The sequence below is a fragment of the Piliocolobus tephrosceles genome, chromosome 14, assembly GCF_002776525.5.
Source record: "Piliocolobus tephrosceles isolate RC106 chromosome 14, ASM277652v3, whole genome shotgun sequence".
Lineage (NCBI taxonomy): Eukaryota > Metazoa > Chordata > Mammalia > Primates > Cercopithecidae > Piliocolobus > Piliocolobus tephrosceles.
This window is the reverse complement of record NC_045447.1, coordinates 78,257,571-78,277,494: the sequence shown is the minus strand read 5'-3', so window position 1 is coordinate 78,277,494 and position 19,924 is coordinate 78,257,571. Positions and strand designations below refer to the sequence as shown.

General features: G+C 38.7%; 1 protein-coding gene across 2 annotated transcripts in view; it reads right to left on the bottom strand.

The window, feature by feature from the left end:
• The window catches only part of GLIS3 (GLIS family zinc finger 3), a 481,604-nt gene that overhangs the window by 312,588 nt on the left and 149,092 nt on the right, over positions 1-19,924 (bottom strand). For both annotated transcript variants that reach the window (XM_023213188.3, XM_023213189.2), the window contains one exon: positions 2,463-2,670. In XM_023213188.3, the coding sequence (XP_023068956.1) occupies positions 2,463-2,670 (208 nt within the window). The remainder of the gene's footprint in view (positions 1-2,462; positions 2,671-19,924) is intronic.

Below are 19,924 nucleotides of genomic sequence, written 5' to 3'. Positions count from 1 at the left end.
GTTTATAAATTGCTAGTAAGTTCCTGCAGTACAATTTGAGAATATGTATAAAAAGCCTCAAAACTCTTTTAACACATTTTACTTTTAAGAATTTATTCTAATAATCAGAATTGTGCAACAGAAGATGTACAGAGCTGATCCACTAAAGCATTATTTATAATATTTAAAGAATGGGAAACAACTAAGTGCCAACTAACAAAAGACTGATTTTTAAAATTATAATTTTATTTATAAACTTTCTTTATAAAGTGGAATCCTGGACAGGAAGAAGCCATTATATGATGCTGAAAGAGGCTTTTATTATAAAAGCTTATAATTGTTAACTGGAAAAAGGTAATTAAAAACTATGTAGATTACTAGATCAATTTAGTGGAAAGGAAAGCCTATGTTTATTGTATATGTTTGAATATAGCTAGAAGGATGTATATCAAAATTCCACCCATGGTTGTCTCTGCAGATAGAATTCAGGATGACTGTCATTTAGTGCTTGGTACTTTTCCATGTTTTCCACATTTTCTGCAGTGAATAAGAATTACATAATCAGGAAAAACAATACATTTTGCAGCTTTTCATAGGGCAGCATCTCTCAAACTGGACAGTTCATGCCTCCTTTTCCACTTCCTTCCACTCCCAGCATGCCCCCAATGTATAAAACACTAAGCTGATTCTCTCCATCTTCTCTTTATCCCTAGTAAAATGTTGAACTTTGCCTCTTATTGAACTGTTGCCCATTATTCTTTCTCTCCATTGATGAAATACACAAACCAAGGCTCACAAATAAATGCAACCATTCCAAATTACTAAAAGTAAGTTCCATATTTCACCAAGCCAATTCCCAATTCCTGTTTCTTTGCTCATCCTGAAAAAAAAAAAAAATTCCATAGAAGGACTCAAATAATAAATACATAGTCAAAAACACTTGTCAGTGAACCATTAAGGTGTTGTCTTTTAAGGTTATAAAATTATGCTAAGGAATCAAATATGCCAGAAAACAATGAGATAATGACCCCTCTCTGGCCGACCCATAAAAGGGACTGCATAAGATACATGGCTTAAGCAGTCTGTGCCCTGACTACTGTCAGTTTCACCATTAATTATGATTTCTGCCTTCAAGGCATGGGCTGGACTTGCCACAGAAAGGAAGCTGAAGGCTTCCCAATGACACCCACCGCAGGAGCACAGTTCATTTTACATGCAGCACTCAGCAAGTCTGAGGAGTCCCTTAAGGCATAATCATCAGTGGGAAAATGACAGCAGCTTCCCATCACAAAAAGTCGCAGGTGAAAAACAAGTTTCTATCTCATGAAAAAATAGGCATAAATAAATGATTCAGGAACTATGATTTCAGAGTCTCAAATAGTGACTAGGAGGGACAACACAGAGATACAAGAGGGGAGAACGGGGTTAGAAGGAAAGAAAGGAAGAAGACACAAGATTCCAGAACTGCAAGGCACATAGCAGGTTACCGATCCCAAAGAAGAGGAAGCAGGGGCTTAAAGAGTAAAATTCCTTTGCAAGACCACAGTTATGGCAGAACCAGAACTAAGAGGCAGAAACTATGGATTGTGTTTTTCCAAGAAAATAACTTCCAGACGATAAAATAATTTATTTCAAACATAAAAATAGACCTTAAACACTGTACAGTATTTTAGTTTTATGGCCCTCCCACCTAATATCAACCTTGAGAACGATAAAACTTTGTCTGAGGGGTGATTTCCCTTTTCTATTCAATTCCCTCCTTTGGAGATAGATACATGGCATTTATAGTACCTACTTACTCTGGAACCTAATCGACATTGTGTTGAAATGTTACGTAACTCAAACACGAAAGTATGCCTTTCCAGACACATCAGAAAGTCTTAAAATTTATGCTTTGTATCGTTACTCTCTCTACTAGGCCCCTAAACTTCAACTATTTTATTATGCAGATAGTAGGTACTTAACAAATATTTAAGTAGATGGGTAGCTGGATGGATGCACAGGTGGACAAAACAGATTGTAGAGCTGCCTGGAAACTATGCATCATATTCATAGAAAACCTGGCAGGTAAGATAGGTGTACATGGACAATGCAAATTTGCTAGGCCATGATATGACTGCTTCACCAGGAACTGACAAATTTACACACCGTGTTTCAGTCACTGAGGCCCCACAATCTCAAATTAGGTATTCATTTCACTCACACCACAAGACAGTAGGTATTAAACCATTCTTCCCAATTAAGATGATATGATGGCACATACTTAGTTTTAGACATATTCCCCTACAAACCTCAAATAGAGAGAGTTGCTTGAGTGTGTAAGTGTATGAGTGTGTATTTGTGTGTGTGTATTTATGTGTGTGTATATTTTTGTGTGTGTGTATTTGTGTGTGTGTGTGTGTGTGTATTCAGAAAGAGAGGGAAAACACTCATGGGGTGTGTTTATACCATAAAGAAAGGGGAAAAAAAAGTTAACTTGAGACCTGGTATCTGAAGGAGGTATATTCAGGTTGGCTGCATTCATTGCCCTCTGTAAGCTAGGACTGATCTGGTTGCATGCTGTAGAGACCTGGCTTGCTGGAGGTGAAATGGGTCCCAGTCGCTGAACCATCATGGGACTGCTGGTGACCACTAGATTGTTGCAGCTGCCTTTTCCAATGGACTTGCACTGAGGCCCAAAGCCAAGAGCCCCTAAAAACAAATGAATCAGGTTAGCTTTCATGTCCCTTACATCAGAAATCAGTAAACACAGACATGTGCATGCTTATATCAGGACCCATCTTTAGAGACAGTCCTCACATCATTTCTTTATTTTTTTTTAATATTGATGATAGCAAAAAGCTTTCTCCAATTCTAATGACAAAGCCATAATGCTATAAGAGAAAACTTCCCATAATCAGCACTCATACAAAATGTGCTTAAATTTTACTCCTTCTATGTATGTGTCCAGTTATACTAAAAATCATATTTTATAATATCCTTCCCTGAAGGATTAAGGTGGTAAGTAGATGGGATTGCCTGTATCAAACCAAGTTTTTTCCTAGAATAGCTAATATCTTGAATCACCCAGCAAGGAAAAAACCTGTTTAACTGGTTTACTTCATTCCAAATCTGTACTTCGAAAAAGTCTCTTTACAAGGATGTAGTCTGGCTGTGTCTCTCTGCTCTTGACTTTTTCTCCTCATCTCAACACATTGTCATTGGACATCTACCCAATTTTTTAAAAAATCAGGATGACAGAGTTGTAAACAAAATGCTCATTTGAGAAACAGCATGGTAACCAAATTGGACATAGATTTTTCATTTTCATTAGTAACAATCAGTGTAGTAAAAGCTGGTACATACCCAAAGGGGAAAGAAAAAAAGGAACCCACAGGAGTCTTTGTCATTATGGAAAAGTGAAAACCAAAGACTTTGAGAAAGGCAAACACTGCCATGACTCATTTATAAAAAAATCATAATGAGTTGAATCGTTCTAGACATTCTTTTTACACAGATGCATTTTTTCAAACTTTTTTTGTCAACTACCTCGTCAAGTCTCAGTAACTATACACTCTGTTCTCATCTCTAGCAAACAAAAATATATACGATCTCAGTCTTTAACAAATTAAGCTTTACATTTTTCTCAGCAAATTTCCCATCTTTTTCATTGATATATTTGGGATCAAAGTAGGAAGAAAAGTGTCACTGTCACTTTTCTTAGCTGTAGGGGTTCATAATTTCTTGTTTTGTTTTCCCCAAAATTAAATCTATTGATTTAGTGCCTTTACTTGTCATCTTTTGTAACATTCTTCCCAAGAGCCCTCCAAACAACAGAACAAACAAGACATTGGAGCAATTACTGTTTCCATCAGTGCAGCCCTATCTCAAAAATGCTGGGGAGTCACAGCATCATTAGCTGCCAGGAATCCTGGTCTAGTGCAGACTTACGGGACACTAAAATCCAAGTGGCAATTGACCTGCACAAAATCACAGAGGGATTCAAAGAGAGAACAGAAACTGATTCTACTAGAGTGTATTTTGATGACACCTGTGTGCTTAAATTTAGGCTCTGATATGCCTAGTTTCTTCCTTGTACACTTTCCAAGATTATTCGCTCCAAAAGAAATTTCTCTGATTTTCTTTCCCAGATACATAAACCAGAACCTCTCCTTTACCCCTCCCATTGCAGTTTATATCTGATCCATCTTCTGTGCCTTAAAAGATGAGTTACAGATATTCCGTTTTCATAAGTCATAAAGCACTGTTTTATCAGGGCTTCATCTTGACACCAAGAATAGTAGGTACACTTTTATGTAATGCATCATCAATTCAACATCTTTAAAAATCTCAATAAGCTACATGCATTAGCCTTTCAAACTCCCTTTTTACCTTGAAAAAAAGGCAATGTGATGGTTCATAGCCTAGTCCAGTATATAAGACTGAATGAATGAATTCTCTATATGAATTCTCTCCCCGGGTCCCATTGCTACTAGCCACTACTATTAAAAGCAACATCAAATATCAAGTATTCTGTCAAATTTCATGTCACATATTTATCTAAGGAACTCAGTCATTCCATGCCTATTTCCTCTTCAGTAAAAAGGTATTAATATCTATCTACCTCTAAAACAAAGACATAGCAGCTGGAACAGCATCCAAGAAATACTACTTGATGGCAAAACATACTAATAGATAATTTCATAAAACTAAAATGGCACATATTGTAAGGTGTACCATTATTTTATGTACCAGTAAGAACATGAACTGCCAGTCCAACTAGTGCATGATGTCCAGATTTCAGAAATGTTGTAATGTAAAAACATGCACACCTTAGAGCCAATACAAACTAATGTGATCACTGAAACATTTATTTTAACCCTTACTTGTTCATGCTCTTCTGTCTGCCTGGAATGCCTTTACCCTAACTTATCCACCTAGTGAGCACCTCTGCATCTTTAAGGTCCAATTCAAGGGTCACCTCCTATATGACCTCCTCCTGCACTACCTGGTAGGCAGATGTGACCACTGCTTCTTTCATTTGTCCACATCTTCCATCACTCATGTGCCTCAGTACCCACAGCACTTCAGGGAACTAGACTCTGTATGTGCCTGCCATCCTCTCATTTTTATACTTCACTGCTGTTTAAAGACAAAGTCCTTGTTTGAGGCATCTCTACTTCCTTAGCACCTAACCTAGGGTCTAATGCACATTACATAATAAAGTCTATCCAGTGAAATTAGAATGAATGAATGAAAATAAAAGATCCACATAAGTGAATATTAAATACTGACAAGTTATTCCACTGAAACTCTCCTGGTTATCTTTTTTGATACACAGTGCCATTTTTCAAAAAGCAAAAACAAAAAAACTCCAAGTCAATCCTTTGATGCCTCGCCACAGAATTGCTAACTAGATCTGAATGGAATATGAAGTCAGTGGGGGTAGTAATTATAAATCTATCTTTCTGGGCCAGAATTTTACACTGGTCAAGGCTGCCTCTGTAACTGTCTACTCTGGATTCATATATTCACACTGTTTCTTGCTTTGTAGTAAAGAAATGCTAATTATCTCCCTAATATCTCCACATTCTTACTATACCACCTCCTACTCCCAAATTCACTGGTCAGCTTTATACTTGATCTTAGCCAAAAGGCCAAGAAGCAATCACTGGTCAACTTTAACCCCATCTAAGCACAAATGGTATCACAAATGGTATCCTTGAAGCATGAAAATTAATGGTGAACTTCTTGGGAACATATAAATGTTTGTGGTACAACTATGAGGATGTTCTGGAAAATGGAAAATAGCATCATCTGTCTCACACATGCAGGCAAACAAGTGTGACCAAGAGCCACTGTGCTCAATACAGCCATCTAAATTTTTTTCATAATGCCAGAAGCATAATGAACACCTATAGCTCCAGACTACTCAGAATTGTACAGTGTCTTGGAGTGTGGGCTCTGGAGACAGCTTGCCCGGGATCTGCTATTTGGGGACTTAGGCAAATTACTTAACATTTTTGTGCTATATTTCTCCATGTCTATGTCTTCTCATCTGCAAAACAGGAATAAAGTTAACCCACCCTCTGATACGGTTTGGATCTGTGTCCCCACCTAAAACTCAACTGTAATGCCCAGTTTTGGAGTCGGGGCCTGGTGGGAGGTAACTGGATCATCGAGATAGAGCCTTCATGAATGGTTTTGCACTGTCCCCTTGGTACTATTCTCGTGTTAAGAGTTCCCATGAGATCTGGTTGTACAAAAGTGTGTGGCACTGCCCACTGCTCTCCCTTCCTCCTGCTCCGGCCATGTAAGATGTGACTGCTTCACCTTTACCTTCTGCCATCACTGAAAGTTTCCTGAGGCCACCCCAAATGCTGTTATGCTTCCTGTTAAGCCTGCAGAACTGTGAGCCAATTAAACCTCTTTTCTTTATAAATTACCTTATCTCAGGTATTTCTTTACAGCAGTGTGAGAGCAGACTAATACAACTTCATAAGGTTGTTAATGCCTCTAGTATTAACAACATACATAGAGGACTCAGCTCACTATCAAGCACATAGTAGGTACTTAATGGATGTTAACTACTATTGTTATTATTGATACTATGATTGTTACATGCCTGTCATTGCTTTTTTGCTCCATTCTCTTTCTAAAGAAAACATTCCTTTACAATTCCTTGCACAAAACAAGATAGTAAATGATGCTGTTTAATTCTCTTCTCATTTCCAATATTCTTTCTGTTTTAAGTCTACAGCCAATTTTTTTAAAAAACACCACGTGTCATCACAGAAGAAAAGTTTTCGATTGGCCAAGTTTGAATGTCCCTTAGCTTGTTATTCCTGAAAACAAACCATACAACTTTTCTGACTACCAGATGTGCCAACGACTTGTGCACTGGTTTTCATTTTGAAATACTGCTTATTTTTAGAGACTACACGATGTATTTTAAAAATGTGTTTACTGTTCAAATGAGGACCTAAGTGGATGGCATTCTGAGTACCACATACATTCTAGCCAAAATCAGTGTATGCTAGTAGGGAATGCAAACATTTTGCATTTTCAAATTTCTGAACCTAGAGTTCATCTTAGCAGGACATGTTTTTAATTAATATCTTCATTAGTTAAAAGGGTTATCTTGAAGTCAAATGGCTGATTATGTCACAATTATCACTACTGAGGCTGCATTATTCAGAACTATTTATGTGTATCCACTGGTTCTAAAAATGACATACATACAGGGAGAACAAAAATGAAATATATTTGGGAAGAGCAGAGAGAAGTAACCAACAGTAACATTGTTATTGTTCATTTATCTGACTCTTATCAAATGCCAACCACTAGCCAGGCAGTCCACAGAGAAAATGGTGAGCAAGATTAACCCAGTCCCCCATGGAGCCCACAATCTAGCCATGAAGATGCACACCAAACCAACCATTCATTATAAAAGAGGTGATCCCTGCTACCAGGCGGGGTCATATAAAATGACATTCTTAATAGGTCTAAAATGATCATATAAGAGCAATTTCTATATGGTTCAACCTAACACACACGCAAGATATTATAGAAACAGAAATATATATATTAGGGTTTGAGTCCTGCTTCCCACCCTTACTGGCTGTGTAATATCCAGAAGGTCCTTAAGGTCTCTGTGCCTCAGCGTACTGTTCTAAAATGGGGACAGTAATAATACCTAACTCATAAGGTTGTTCTGAGGACTAAAAGGGTTAGTAAATATTAATATATGCCCCACTGCCTCTAAGCAGCAGGGTTTTCTTCCCAAACTTTTCCTTGAAAACATTTTTAAAGCTACAGAAAAATCACAAGAATAGTAAGATGAGCTTCAATTTATCTAATGTTCTATCTATCTATCCATCTCTATATATAAACTTATTTTGTATTAGGAGTATTAATTTTTGAAACATTTAAGAATAAGTTGCAGATTTCATGTCTTTCATTGCTAAATATATAACCATAATACAATCATTGAATTCAAGACACTTAGCAATGATATAGTAGTAGTATGTAATATACCATCTACACTCAAATGTTACTTATAGAACAATTGTTTTCCAATCCAGGATCATGCATTGGAAACACAGGTTTTGAGACTCACATTCAGGTGGGCATTCAAGAATGGGATATCACCAACTAGGGTTGGGATATCACTCAACACTTGGGCACTAAAAGCAGACAGAAAAGTGGAAAAGATGGTGGAAGGAAAGAAGTGAGAGGTTAACAGTACATAGCACAGTAGTTAAGAGCCATAGATTTCCATCCTGGCTCCACCACTGCCTAGCTGTGTGACCTTAGACAAGTTACTTAAGCTCTCTGTGCCTCAGTGTCCTGATCTCTCAATGAGGTTAACACTAGCAGTTACCTCAGTTTAGAGGATTAAAAAGTCTAATATATGTAATAGTGCCTGGCACTTAATAAATTCATTGTTAGTTCTATTTATATTTTATTAAAGAACTTGTCTCTCGTATGGTACCTTTCTGATATTGTTTCTAGCATCTCTTCTTCTGAGTGCCCAGAAACAGCATGCTGATGCCTTCCAGCCCAAGACCTTCTACACACACACACACGTGCACACACACACACACAGCGTACAACTGTCCTTGCCTGAACAGGCTCCAGACTTTATTTAGGCCATTCTTGTTCCTCATATCCATTTTCTCTTTTTTCTCAGCTATTTTAGAAAAGAATGATTACTTCGAACTAAGGTGGCAGTGACTAGCAAAATACCTCAAGAACATTTTACTACAAAACAATAATACAATAGAAAATAAGTAAAATTTCAAAACGTGGCAAGAAAGACTGAAAGGAATTTTTTTTAAACCTTTCAACCATACCCTTTTACTGTGCAAACCTGTTTTATATAAGCCTGGCCCTTTTATTTCCTAGCAAGCACAAATTCAACATACAGTTGAAGTAGAGTTGAAAGCCAACTGAGATTATTTGCAAATGAAGTTTTTGCAACTTTGAGGCTCAAAGTTTCCCATTATTTCCAGTTCTAAGCACCTAACTATCCCTAACTGGCAAGGCTTCCTTTAATAATGAAATTAATGCCTAATATAAAATATGAGTCTTACACCTCCTTCAAAAGCAAATAAGTCCCAGATGCTATTGGAAAATATTTTGATTTTGCATGGGGAATGGGGGCTGGCCTCCACAGCCAGCTTGTGGATGTAACTTTGGTCATTTAGCAGAGTAATTTTACCTCTTAGTCTTAGTTTCTTCCATCTCTAAAAGACAAATAATACTATACACCCTACATGGGTGCTTCAAGGATTAGTGAGACCCAACATATATGATGTGCCTGCTCAGTAAATAGTAGTTATAATTTTTGTTAATGTTATTGTCATTATTACATTAAGGAATGATATTTTTAGTAATGCAAATTGAGCCATAATGGGGAGAATGAATATCTAACTTAGGTGTGCAAAATGGTGGGAACACCTCTTTCTAGCCATCTTTTAAGAAAGGAATTGTCTCTCAGTACGCCCTGGCTCTTCTCTGCCATTGTAGAAAGAGTGAGTGGGGATGAGTAGTTCAGGGAACGCTTCTTGTTTTCCTCTGGGGACTAAGCTTACCTACCATGAAGAGACAGAGTTCTTTGCCACATGGTATATGCCTTACCTAGGAAGCTTGTCCTAAAAGAGCTGCCCTGGACTAGGGAGATAAGATGGCCTAATTCTACGGTCCAGTCAGCAGGTCCACTGGACTCTCACACAAAGTTGTGCCTTCCAACACATCCTCTATCAGAAAAAAGAAAGAGAGATTCTGGTGGGAAAGAAATGTATTATTTATTGTGGGTCTCCTCATAGACCCCAAATTATGTGAGGAATTATAGCATACACATTTCATCCCTGAGGTTTATGGGCTTAGCACATGTTAAAGCATTGTCTAGAATTGTCTGTTTAGATAGCATTATCTCTTGTTTATTTGGGATTACCTTTATTGCTATTTTAAATTTAAAAATAATATGTATTTGTATATGTGTGCATGTGCTTTAAAAGGCAAATAATGCAAAGTTATAAAAAGAAAAAGCTCATATTCCCCCCCCCCGCCCCACACACATACATCATTCCCTTAAGGTAATGAACTCTAACAGCCAAATGTGTATCCTCCCACATTCTTCTCTAAATTCATTCAAATATGAGTATGTATGTTCTAATTCTAAAGGCAATGTGAGTTAGGCACACATTGACCCCTATATTCTTGAGAGAAATCATCAAACTATGACGGTTTTGACAAAGAATAATGTCTCTAAACTAATACTGAAATAACATATCTAATATACATTTATTTTTATAATATAAGAATTCTATTATAATACATATATAAAGAATATATATTCTTATAACACATTTATTCTTATAATGAAACATAAGTGCCCACCAATAAATAAAGAATAGAATCTTAGGCAAGGCATAGTATCAATCCAAGACTTTCCTCTTTTCTCAAATGGGAGAAACATCAAGTATATGAAAGAACTTTGAAAAGTATATTCTTTCACCACAGAAAGAAACAGGTACCCTTCTCTCCCATCCGCTATGCAAAAACAGATCAATGAAGGTAGGCACAGGTCATCAAATTCCCTCACCTTTCATGAATACTCCTCCCTAGAGCTAGAAACATCCTGCATAGAAACACCCTAGGCTTGTTAAGTAGTGTTTTGTCAAATTCGTAATATTTCACTGCTGAGATACATTAGCAACAATTTAATGAATATATGTGAATGTGTGGTGTATTACTCTGAAATACAGTAAGGCACGACTAAGTGGCTGTGAACACCAAAGGATGACATTTAGAATAAAATAACCGGCTCCTACATTCAGGGACAAAGCAATCCAATTTGGCAATTGTGACAAATGCTCAACACTGTGCAAAACCTATGGGAGGTAAGGAATGCTGGATATAACATCCTGCCTCCATGGCGCTCACAGTCTCTGAAGAGATAAGATACACTTACCTAGGAACAATTGGATAATGTTGCTAGACTGTACAGGATTAAGCATGAAGCTAAATCACAGAGACAGGAGCTCAGAGGAGGAGGGCAATTCCTTTGTACTAGGTAATTTATGAAAGAAGAAGAGTATGAACTACAAACACATTTCCCAAAGTCCTTCAGGATGTCCAAAGATGTTAAATGACTATTAAGGTGGCCTCATGGAGATGTCCATGGTCCAGTAACTTTGGGAACCCCTAATACAACAAAGTTAAACTTATCTCTTTACTGTAAGTCTTCTCAGAGCCTTTACAAATGTAAATGTATGTGATTAAATCTCCCAGAAGACCAAATAATATTTAAAGTACATTTGTTTAGGGAGGTTTTCCCAAGAGACTCACCTAAGACTGGCATTCTAAGGAATACCCTTTAGAAAACAATAAGCTAAAACATGAAGGAAGAATGAGCACACAAATGAGAAGGAAGTAGTAAGGTGTAGACACAGAAATGAAAGGGAGGAGGCACAATGTGTCCTGGAGAAATAAAGATGAGCTAGGGCTGCCTACAAGAGGAGAAAGGGAGGAGATAGAGCTTAGAGGGTTGGTTCAGTCACCCCTGAAGAACTGATTTAAAAACTGGACATTACTTATCCAACAGTGGTTCAAACCTGGCTACATATTAGCATCACCAGGGAAGCTTCTCAAATGCAAATCCCTAAGCTCCACTGCAAACCAACTAAAGCAAATGATGCTGATATAACTAGTCAGCTGATGTGCATCTGGGACCCTGTGCTGTAGGTAGAGGTGCATCCCATTAGAAGCAGAGTTCACCCAAGATTAATCTGGAAGAGATGGGGAGAAAGGCTGGAGGAGCACATGAACCAGCTGCACAGCCAGCAGAGCAGCCACAGGGTGGTAAATGACAAAATAAGAAAGCAATGGTTATGAAGCAAGTTAAAGTAAGGATTTTATAATTAGTTGCTGAAGATTTAGGCGATCACATTTAAATGGGAGAGGGGGGTCTATTTGGTGACGTCATTACAAAGACAGTCAATAAATAGGTCAAATCTGAACCCAGGGAGATTCACATGAATCATGCAATCTCCCACCACCTTGTCTGCAGGAGTTCAGCTTGAATCTTCCATGTTTATCCCACAAAGAATGTAACTTTCATACCAGCATTCTTCCAACCTTAGTCAGCATTCAGGAATGCTGTCCACCAAATATGGAATCACCAGCATTACTCACTGCAATTTATCCCTGTATTAAATGGAATCACATTTATAACCGAGATTAAAATGTATCATATTCCTTTCTGTACCACTCAGTGCCCTGGAGTTCTGTGCATGAAGCCTCAATCTTGCTCCCCACCACGGGGCGCTCCCAATAAGATGATATTAAGAACCCACAGTTCTGAGCCACTTCATAAGGATGCAAAGATAAATTAAGCAATACTCCTAGAGTTTATATTCTAAAGTCCCATCCGTCAGCTATTGTACATCAATTATCAACTAATTAGTAGAGAGTGCTTATGCTGACCCTTCTGTTCTCTCTTATAATGATTTGCCAAGTTAACTGAAAGCTGCTCTGCTCCATAGAGACTCTTAGTATATAGCAAGAGTGTTAAATAAAGTTCACCAACAATTAGCCTGGAAAACCAAAGAGGAAATGTAAGCACATTTTACTGCTTCACCCTGGACAAATTTTCTAGCAATCCCAGGGGAAGAAAGCAGATACATTTGTTAACTAAGCAAACAAATACTCTGAAAAACTGAAACACCAGCAGAGGCACAACTTCGTAATTTATTGCTCACAGATCAGGTATTTGTTTACTGTGTCCCTGCACTATGCTACACTATATACTCTAGGGACTGTGGACACACAGATGAGTCAAATCATTCTTGTCTACCATCTAATTTAATAGGCTTAGATCAAGCCTTATCTGGTGGACTCATCTGTGAAAATACATAAAAGTGGAATTATTATACTTACTGTGGAAAAAGAGGACTTCCACAAATATAAGGAAGAATGAATGGAAGGAAGGGAGAATGCATATTGTCATGGGAGAAAACTGCCTCAGTTTCCCAAAGACATATTTACTGGGTGTTAGGCTTGGCCCTAGGCCATAGCCCTTGGTCAAAGATCTTCCAACCAATTGGAGAGTGTTAACTAACACAGGAAACAACTGGGAAACAACTAATCTTAAACTGAGTTACTTCGCTGCTGAGTACAAAAAGAGCTCAAATGAGGAAAAGATCTGAATAAACTGGAGGAGGCTTAGTAGAGGAGTGAGACTTCATCTGAGCCTTTCAATGGCAGGAGAACAGGGGGCAATATGAAGAGTTGGACAGCCAAAATGAAGAGAGGGGCATGTGCTGAGAAAGTATTACGGAGACAGCCTGGGGGAAGCAGGAAAGAAAGAGACACTAGGGCCAGAATAGCTTCACTTAGCAGCTGTGTGACCTTGGGCAAACGCCTTAAGCTCTCTGTGCCTCTATTTCCTTGTCTGGGAAATGGGAATGATAATTGCCCCCACCTTCATAAGGCTGTTTGGAGTACTAAATAAGTCATGTATGTAGACCACTTAGAACAGTTTCCAGCACACAGTAAGTACTGTATCAGCTGTAGGAATGCATATTCTTACTAAGGTGTTATCAGATTGCACACAGCCTCCAAAACTAGGCACCCCAAAGAGCTACAGTAGGTTTGTAAGCATGGGTATGTTGTGAGGAGGAAGAAAGAAGAGAACAGTCTAACTATTACCAGTACATTTGGAAGCAGAGCAAAGGCTGAAGGCAGGAAACCAAGCTAGGAAGATGTTGCCATAATCTCAGGATGAGACCAGGCCGGGAAGAGCAAACAGAGCAAACAGGATAAGCCCAACTTATCTTATTAAACAAACAAGTAAGATGGTTCCTGAAGTGCCTTTAAGAACTACTAGATTTAGAATCTTTCTTCCATGAATCAAGGTTGTATATCTCCCAACCTGCTTTTCCCTGCCCCAAGCCAAACAAAAGCAGAGGCTGGGTGAGAAATGGCAAAGGTGCCTCTGGGTGAGACTCCCTCACTGTATGAAGCAATGACTGGGTATCCCCCAGACAGCAAGTGCTCACCGAATATCTGTTGGATTAATAGATATTAATCCAAATGAATACAACTTTTAAGAACAATTCATAAGTCAAGTATAGTTAAAGGCCATGAATCAAATTGAGCAGTTCCTCTGAAATGTGAGTCATGATACTGAAGAAGACTGAGGTCCCTGGTGGACACAACTGTTTATATGTCTCTAAATTACTGAACAGCCAGAAATATTACTCGTTCGCCTCCTCTGTCCATATTCCCTCCTGTTACATACAGATACACACGAACACATTCAGTGTGAAAGGAGGGTAGTCTAAGCCAGCAGTCCCTAATCTTTTTGGCACCAGGGACTGGTTTCATGGTTCATGGTTTCATGGAAAGCATGGAAGAGGTAAAGAGGGTTGGGTAGGGTTCAGGATAAAACTATTCCACCTCAGATCATCAAGCATTATTAGTTAGATTCTCATAAGGAGCACACAACCTAGATCCCTCACTTGCGTAGTTCACTATGGGGTTTCTGCCTCTATGAGAATCTAATCCCACTGCTGATCTGACAGGAGGCATAGCTTGGGCTACAATGCCTGCTGCTCACCTGCTGCTGTGTGGCTTGTTTCCTAACAGGCCACTGATCCATACAGGTCCACAGCCCGGCAGCTGGGGACCCCTGGTCTAAGCCACTCAATATAAATCAATGGGACTTTTTTTCAGTATGTAAGAGCTGGTTCAGAGGCAAAATCCCAGCCAATTCTTCATATTAGATATAACCTAGTCTGTAAAAGGCACATCTTACATAGTCGCAATAGCCACCAGACCAGGCAGATCGCTTGAGCTCTGTCTGGAGTCTGAGACCAGCCTGGACAACATGGCGAAACGCTGTCTCCACAAAAAATACAAAAATTAGCCAGGCATGGTGGCGTGTGCCTATAATCCCAGCTACTTGTGGGGCTAAGGTGGGAGAACTGCTTGAACCTGGGAGGTCAAGGCTGCAGTGAGCCAGGATGGCACCACTGCACTCCAGCCTGGGTGACAAAGTGAGACTCTGTCCCAAAAAAAACAAAAACAGAACAAAGAAGCCAGCAGACTACCTTTGTTTTTCCCTAAGCAGTAATTTCCCATTACTGTCCAAAAAGACACATTCTCTATCATAAATCGTTTCTGCTCCATCTTCTGCATGGACTTGCAAGTACAGATGGGATGCCCAGAAGCCTCAGACCCAGAGGGAAGGAAAACAGTAATGAAGATTACATTATTTTGCATTAAAATTAAGTCACCCATATTTCCAAGAAATGGAAAGTATCCAGCTTCCTCCCAGAAGTCCCCCAGAACTTCTCAACTATCTCATAGGCCAGATACCCTTTCCTCCTCTGGACTGTAATTCTTAACTCCGCGCTCCAAAGCCCATTCAGTAGCTCATGTTTATAGCAAGAAAATTCAGGGCGCTATTATTTGTATTTTGTGCTCCTTCATCTCAAGAGAGATTATTATAAAAGAGCCAAGAGTAGATACTGCTTGAATTCATCTTCTTTTTTTTTTTTTTTTTTTTTTTTTGGCAGAGTTTTGCTCTTGTTGCCCAGGCTGGAGTGCAGTGGTGCAATCTCAGCTCACTGCAACCTCTGCCTCCCGGGTTCAAGAGATTCTCCTGCCTCAGCCTCCTGAGTAGCTGGGATTATTGGTGTGTGCCACCACGCTCGGCTAATTTTTTGTATTTTTAGTAGAGACAGGGTTTCAACATGTTGGCCAGGCTGGTCTCAAACTCCTGACCTCAGGTGATGCACCCTCCTTGGCCTCCCAAAGTTCAGAGATTACAGGCGTGAGCCAGCGCGCCTGGCCAAGTTCATCCTCTCTTAGAGTCTTGTGTAGAATTCTAAATTCATTGAGATTATTCCAGGTGCTCTGAAGGTGGCAGAGCTGTCTGAAAGAGGAGAGTGCCTCTAGGAGGGAGACAGGAGAAGGAAAGAGAGAGATGGGATTGCCCAAAGTCTGGCAAGAACAACAGTTTGATGGTCCCTGAGTAGCAAGGCAGCTCCCAAGGAAGGCAGTGGGGGTAAAAGGTATGGCTGCATGACCAAAATACAAAGGCCAGACCTTCGGGCCTGGGCTTCCAGCCCCAGCAAAACTTCCTGTGTCCAAGCAATGCACAGAGCAGCAGACTGCTAGAAGCCATGGGGGGCTTGGTCAAAGGGCATCTCAGCAGTAACCTGAAGAAGCAAGAACAGAAAAGCTCCTGGAATGTTCTGCTCTCTACAAACACCCTGGGATTCTGTGTCACCCTGGTAGCGTATGAGGCCACCCCAACTAGCAATGACTGGGATTAAATTTCCCACTAATAAGTAAGATGGGATCTTGGCATCTGATTTATTGTGATTTAAAGGAAATAATTTAAAGAACCACTTCTTGTATACACAAATTGGTAGAATAAGTCATACTCACTACAGATTCGCTGAAAATTGGAGAGGTAGGAAGGCTAAAATATCTACCTTTTGGCTCAGAAAACTTGTCATTGTATAAAATCACATAACTTTAACTAAAATAACAAAATATAAAAATAAAATTTTAACATCACAAATCTCAACACACAGGCAATCTGGCTGAGGCCTACATAATGTAATTCCCTTCTGTTTCTTTTATTTAATGCTATTTTTTAACTTATAAGAGAACTAGAGTAATGTTTCTGTAAATATGATTGGAACATGAGTTAGTATCAAAGTAAATGTGACATTTTATCTCTGCACCTTGTAGATGCCAATCCAGATACTGTACCAGCAATAACTCCCAAATAATCATATCTGAAATTAGGTCAAAAAATGAGGAAGAACAGAGTAGGTGCTCACTTCCAACCCAAATTCTTTCCCATCAAAATGAAAAAGCAACCATAATACATATTGATGCCAGTATGAAAAAAATCTAAATTAAGAGTTGTGCTTATGTTCTCCCTAAAATAATATGATTTTAAAAGTAGTGGTAGTTATTTATCTGAATTTGAATGCTAAAGCTGAGAATAAACATGAATAAAAGTTAAATGCTAATCAAGTTGATAGCTTATACCCTGAATAATATACAAAGTCTTAGAAGAGAGTAAATAACACATAATAAACAACATAAGATCCTATGGTTTTCAATGTTAATGAGAAGGAGAGAAACAAAATCCTTTCCTAATCATCAAAGGGTCAATTAAGTAGAGGCCTTAGCTTGGGGGTTAGAGTGACTCCTCATTCAACTGTTCCAGGTGAATCAAATTATAAACTCTTCCAGGATGTGGTCTCCTGTGTTCTAAACATTCCGTAGCAAAACAAAAATAACAAAACTACAGGAAGAAATCTCATTTTGATCTTCCTGTACAATGAGTGGAATACAAACCTTGAAACAAATCCACAGTTTGAAATAAAATATTATTATAAATCCCCAAAAGTCATTGGGTAATATTAGCACCTTACAATGGGCAGAAAAATTATGAAGAGATCTCCAAAATATTTCCAATAAGGAAGACTGTCAGACATTAATCTCAGCAAGCTAGTACTAATTCTAAATTCTCAAAATGGAATCAATACAATTTCCTTCCAAACCTAACCCATCTAAGTGTAAGAAATTTTCACACTTAAGGATATGCATGTTTCAGAGAAATTTTGAGAAATCAAATTATGTTTTAAGGCTGAAAGATCAGTGAGGAAATAAATCACTTTGGCAAAAATTCACAGGTATCCACTTCCCTTTCTTCTCTCTTATAGCTATCGAGTACTAGTTAGCCAAACCTACTCTCTGACATACTCACCTTGTAAAATATCCAGAAAAAAAGAATAAAGATTTGTTTCTATTTTCAGCTTTACTGGAGCATAAATGACAAGCATAAACTGTGTAAATGTAAGATGTATAATGTGATGATCTGACATACGTACACATTGTGAAACAATTACCACAATCCATAGTTTACATACCATAACCTTACATGGTTACCTTTGCATGTGCACATGTGTGTATTTGTGCGTGTGTGTGTGTGTGTGTGTGTGTGTGTCTAGTGAGAAGTTAAGATCTACTCTCTTAGCTGGGCACAGTGGCTCATACCAGTAATCCCAGCACTTTGGGAGGCCGAGGCGGGCAGATCACCTGAGGTCAGGAGTGCGAGACCAGCCTGCCCAACATGGTGAAACCCTGTCTCTACTAAAAATACAAAAATCAGCTGGGCATGGTGGCGGGTGCCTGCAACCCCAGCTATTCAGGAAGCTGAGGCAGGAGAATTGCTTGAACCTAGGAGGTAGAGGTTGCAGTGAGCTGAGATTGCACCACTGTACTCCAGCCTGGGTGGCAGAGCAAGACTCTGTCTCAAAAAAAATAAAATAAAAATCTACTCTCTTAATAAACTTCAGGTAAACAATACAGTACTGTCAACTATGGTCACCATATTGTGCAGGAGCAATCTCCAGAACTTATTCATCTTTCATACACTGAAACTTTGTACTCTTTGACCAATATCTCCTATTTCACCCACCTCCCAACCCCTGACAACCACTATTCTACCCTCTGCTGCTATGAGTTTCCAGTATTTTGGATTCTACACTTAAGTGAGATCAGCCAGTATTTGTCTTTCTGTAGTATCTTTTGTCTTTTTCTATCAACCACACTGAACTATCTATGGTGAAACCATCTAAATGTTCGAAAGAAATTTTCCACCATCTTCAGAATTCTAGGATCAAGCCAGTGAGAAAGAAAAGAGAATAGATGACTTCTCCCTTCCTGTTTAAACATAGTGAGCACCTTTGTATGGAAAGATTTTCCCATTACCTTCTTTCAAAAATGTGTCAGCATGGTTTCGGGGAGGGTGGGACGACAGGGCAAGCGGGAGAGTTGTTATTGGACCTCAGGGGAGAAAGCAAGGGAACAAAGATTGAGAAACCTTGCTCCATAAAGGTTGACCTGTCATCTGACACCACAACATAAGGAATGCAAGTAACACCTTGGTCCAAAGGAGGAAAGAATAGAGTCTGAAAGAAATCTGAAAGGAAGGCAGATAATTCAGCTCAACCAACTTGTGTTTTGACACGTAGCCTTGAAAAGAACAATTTTACCTCAGAAACTTGGCGAATGCAAAGTGATATTTTTTGATAGGTCATAACATGCATTTTACTAAATGCATGAAGAGAGAGTGAGGGAGAAAAAGGCCAGGTATCTGAAGACAGGAAAGTTGTCAGGTTTCTCGTTTCTGTGCCATTTTTGTTTAGTCGGTCAAATGAAAATTCAAAACCATATAATTAGATGGTTGTTTATACATGATTAAGCATGAGCTCATTGGACTCTACATGCCAAAAAGTCAGAGATGTGGTTAAGGGCAAGAAGGAACTATTAATAAAAGGAAATAAAGCTGTAATACATTTTTCACTTATGAATAAAAATAATTCAAAGGTCTCTAGATGGAAAAAGAGAAACAAAATCAACCATGAGTAGGGGCAAGAAACCAGATAATTTTATAAATGGTTAGAATTCAATAAAACATAAGCCACTGGTATGAAAAGGCTTTTTTTCCTCCTCTATGATTCTAATCCTATTTTTTGCTTCTCGTAAACATAACTCACAATGAGAACATAACAAAACTTACCTGTATTATATTTCTTTAGAATTGTTCTGGGAAATATTTAAGCAAGAACATGTTGTTCATTTACAAGAGTTACTTGTTCTTCATAACTGTCTTCACCAGTAATCCTCTCTGGAAAAACCAATAGCTGTCAGCTCCCTTTGAAAAGGCAGTGTCCTTTCATTTTTAACAACTGCAGAATTTTCTTCCCATAGTGAAGTGAGCCCATTGAAAGCAAGGTTTAACTGACCATAACCTTCATAAAGGTAAGGCAGATGTTCCCAGATCCCCCACAGAATCTGTGATTTTAGATTTGGGCTCTGAAAACTGGTGAATCAACTGCTCATAGACCAAACACCACACTAAGGA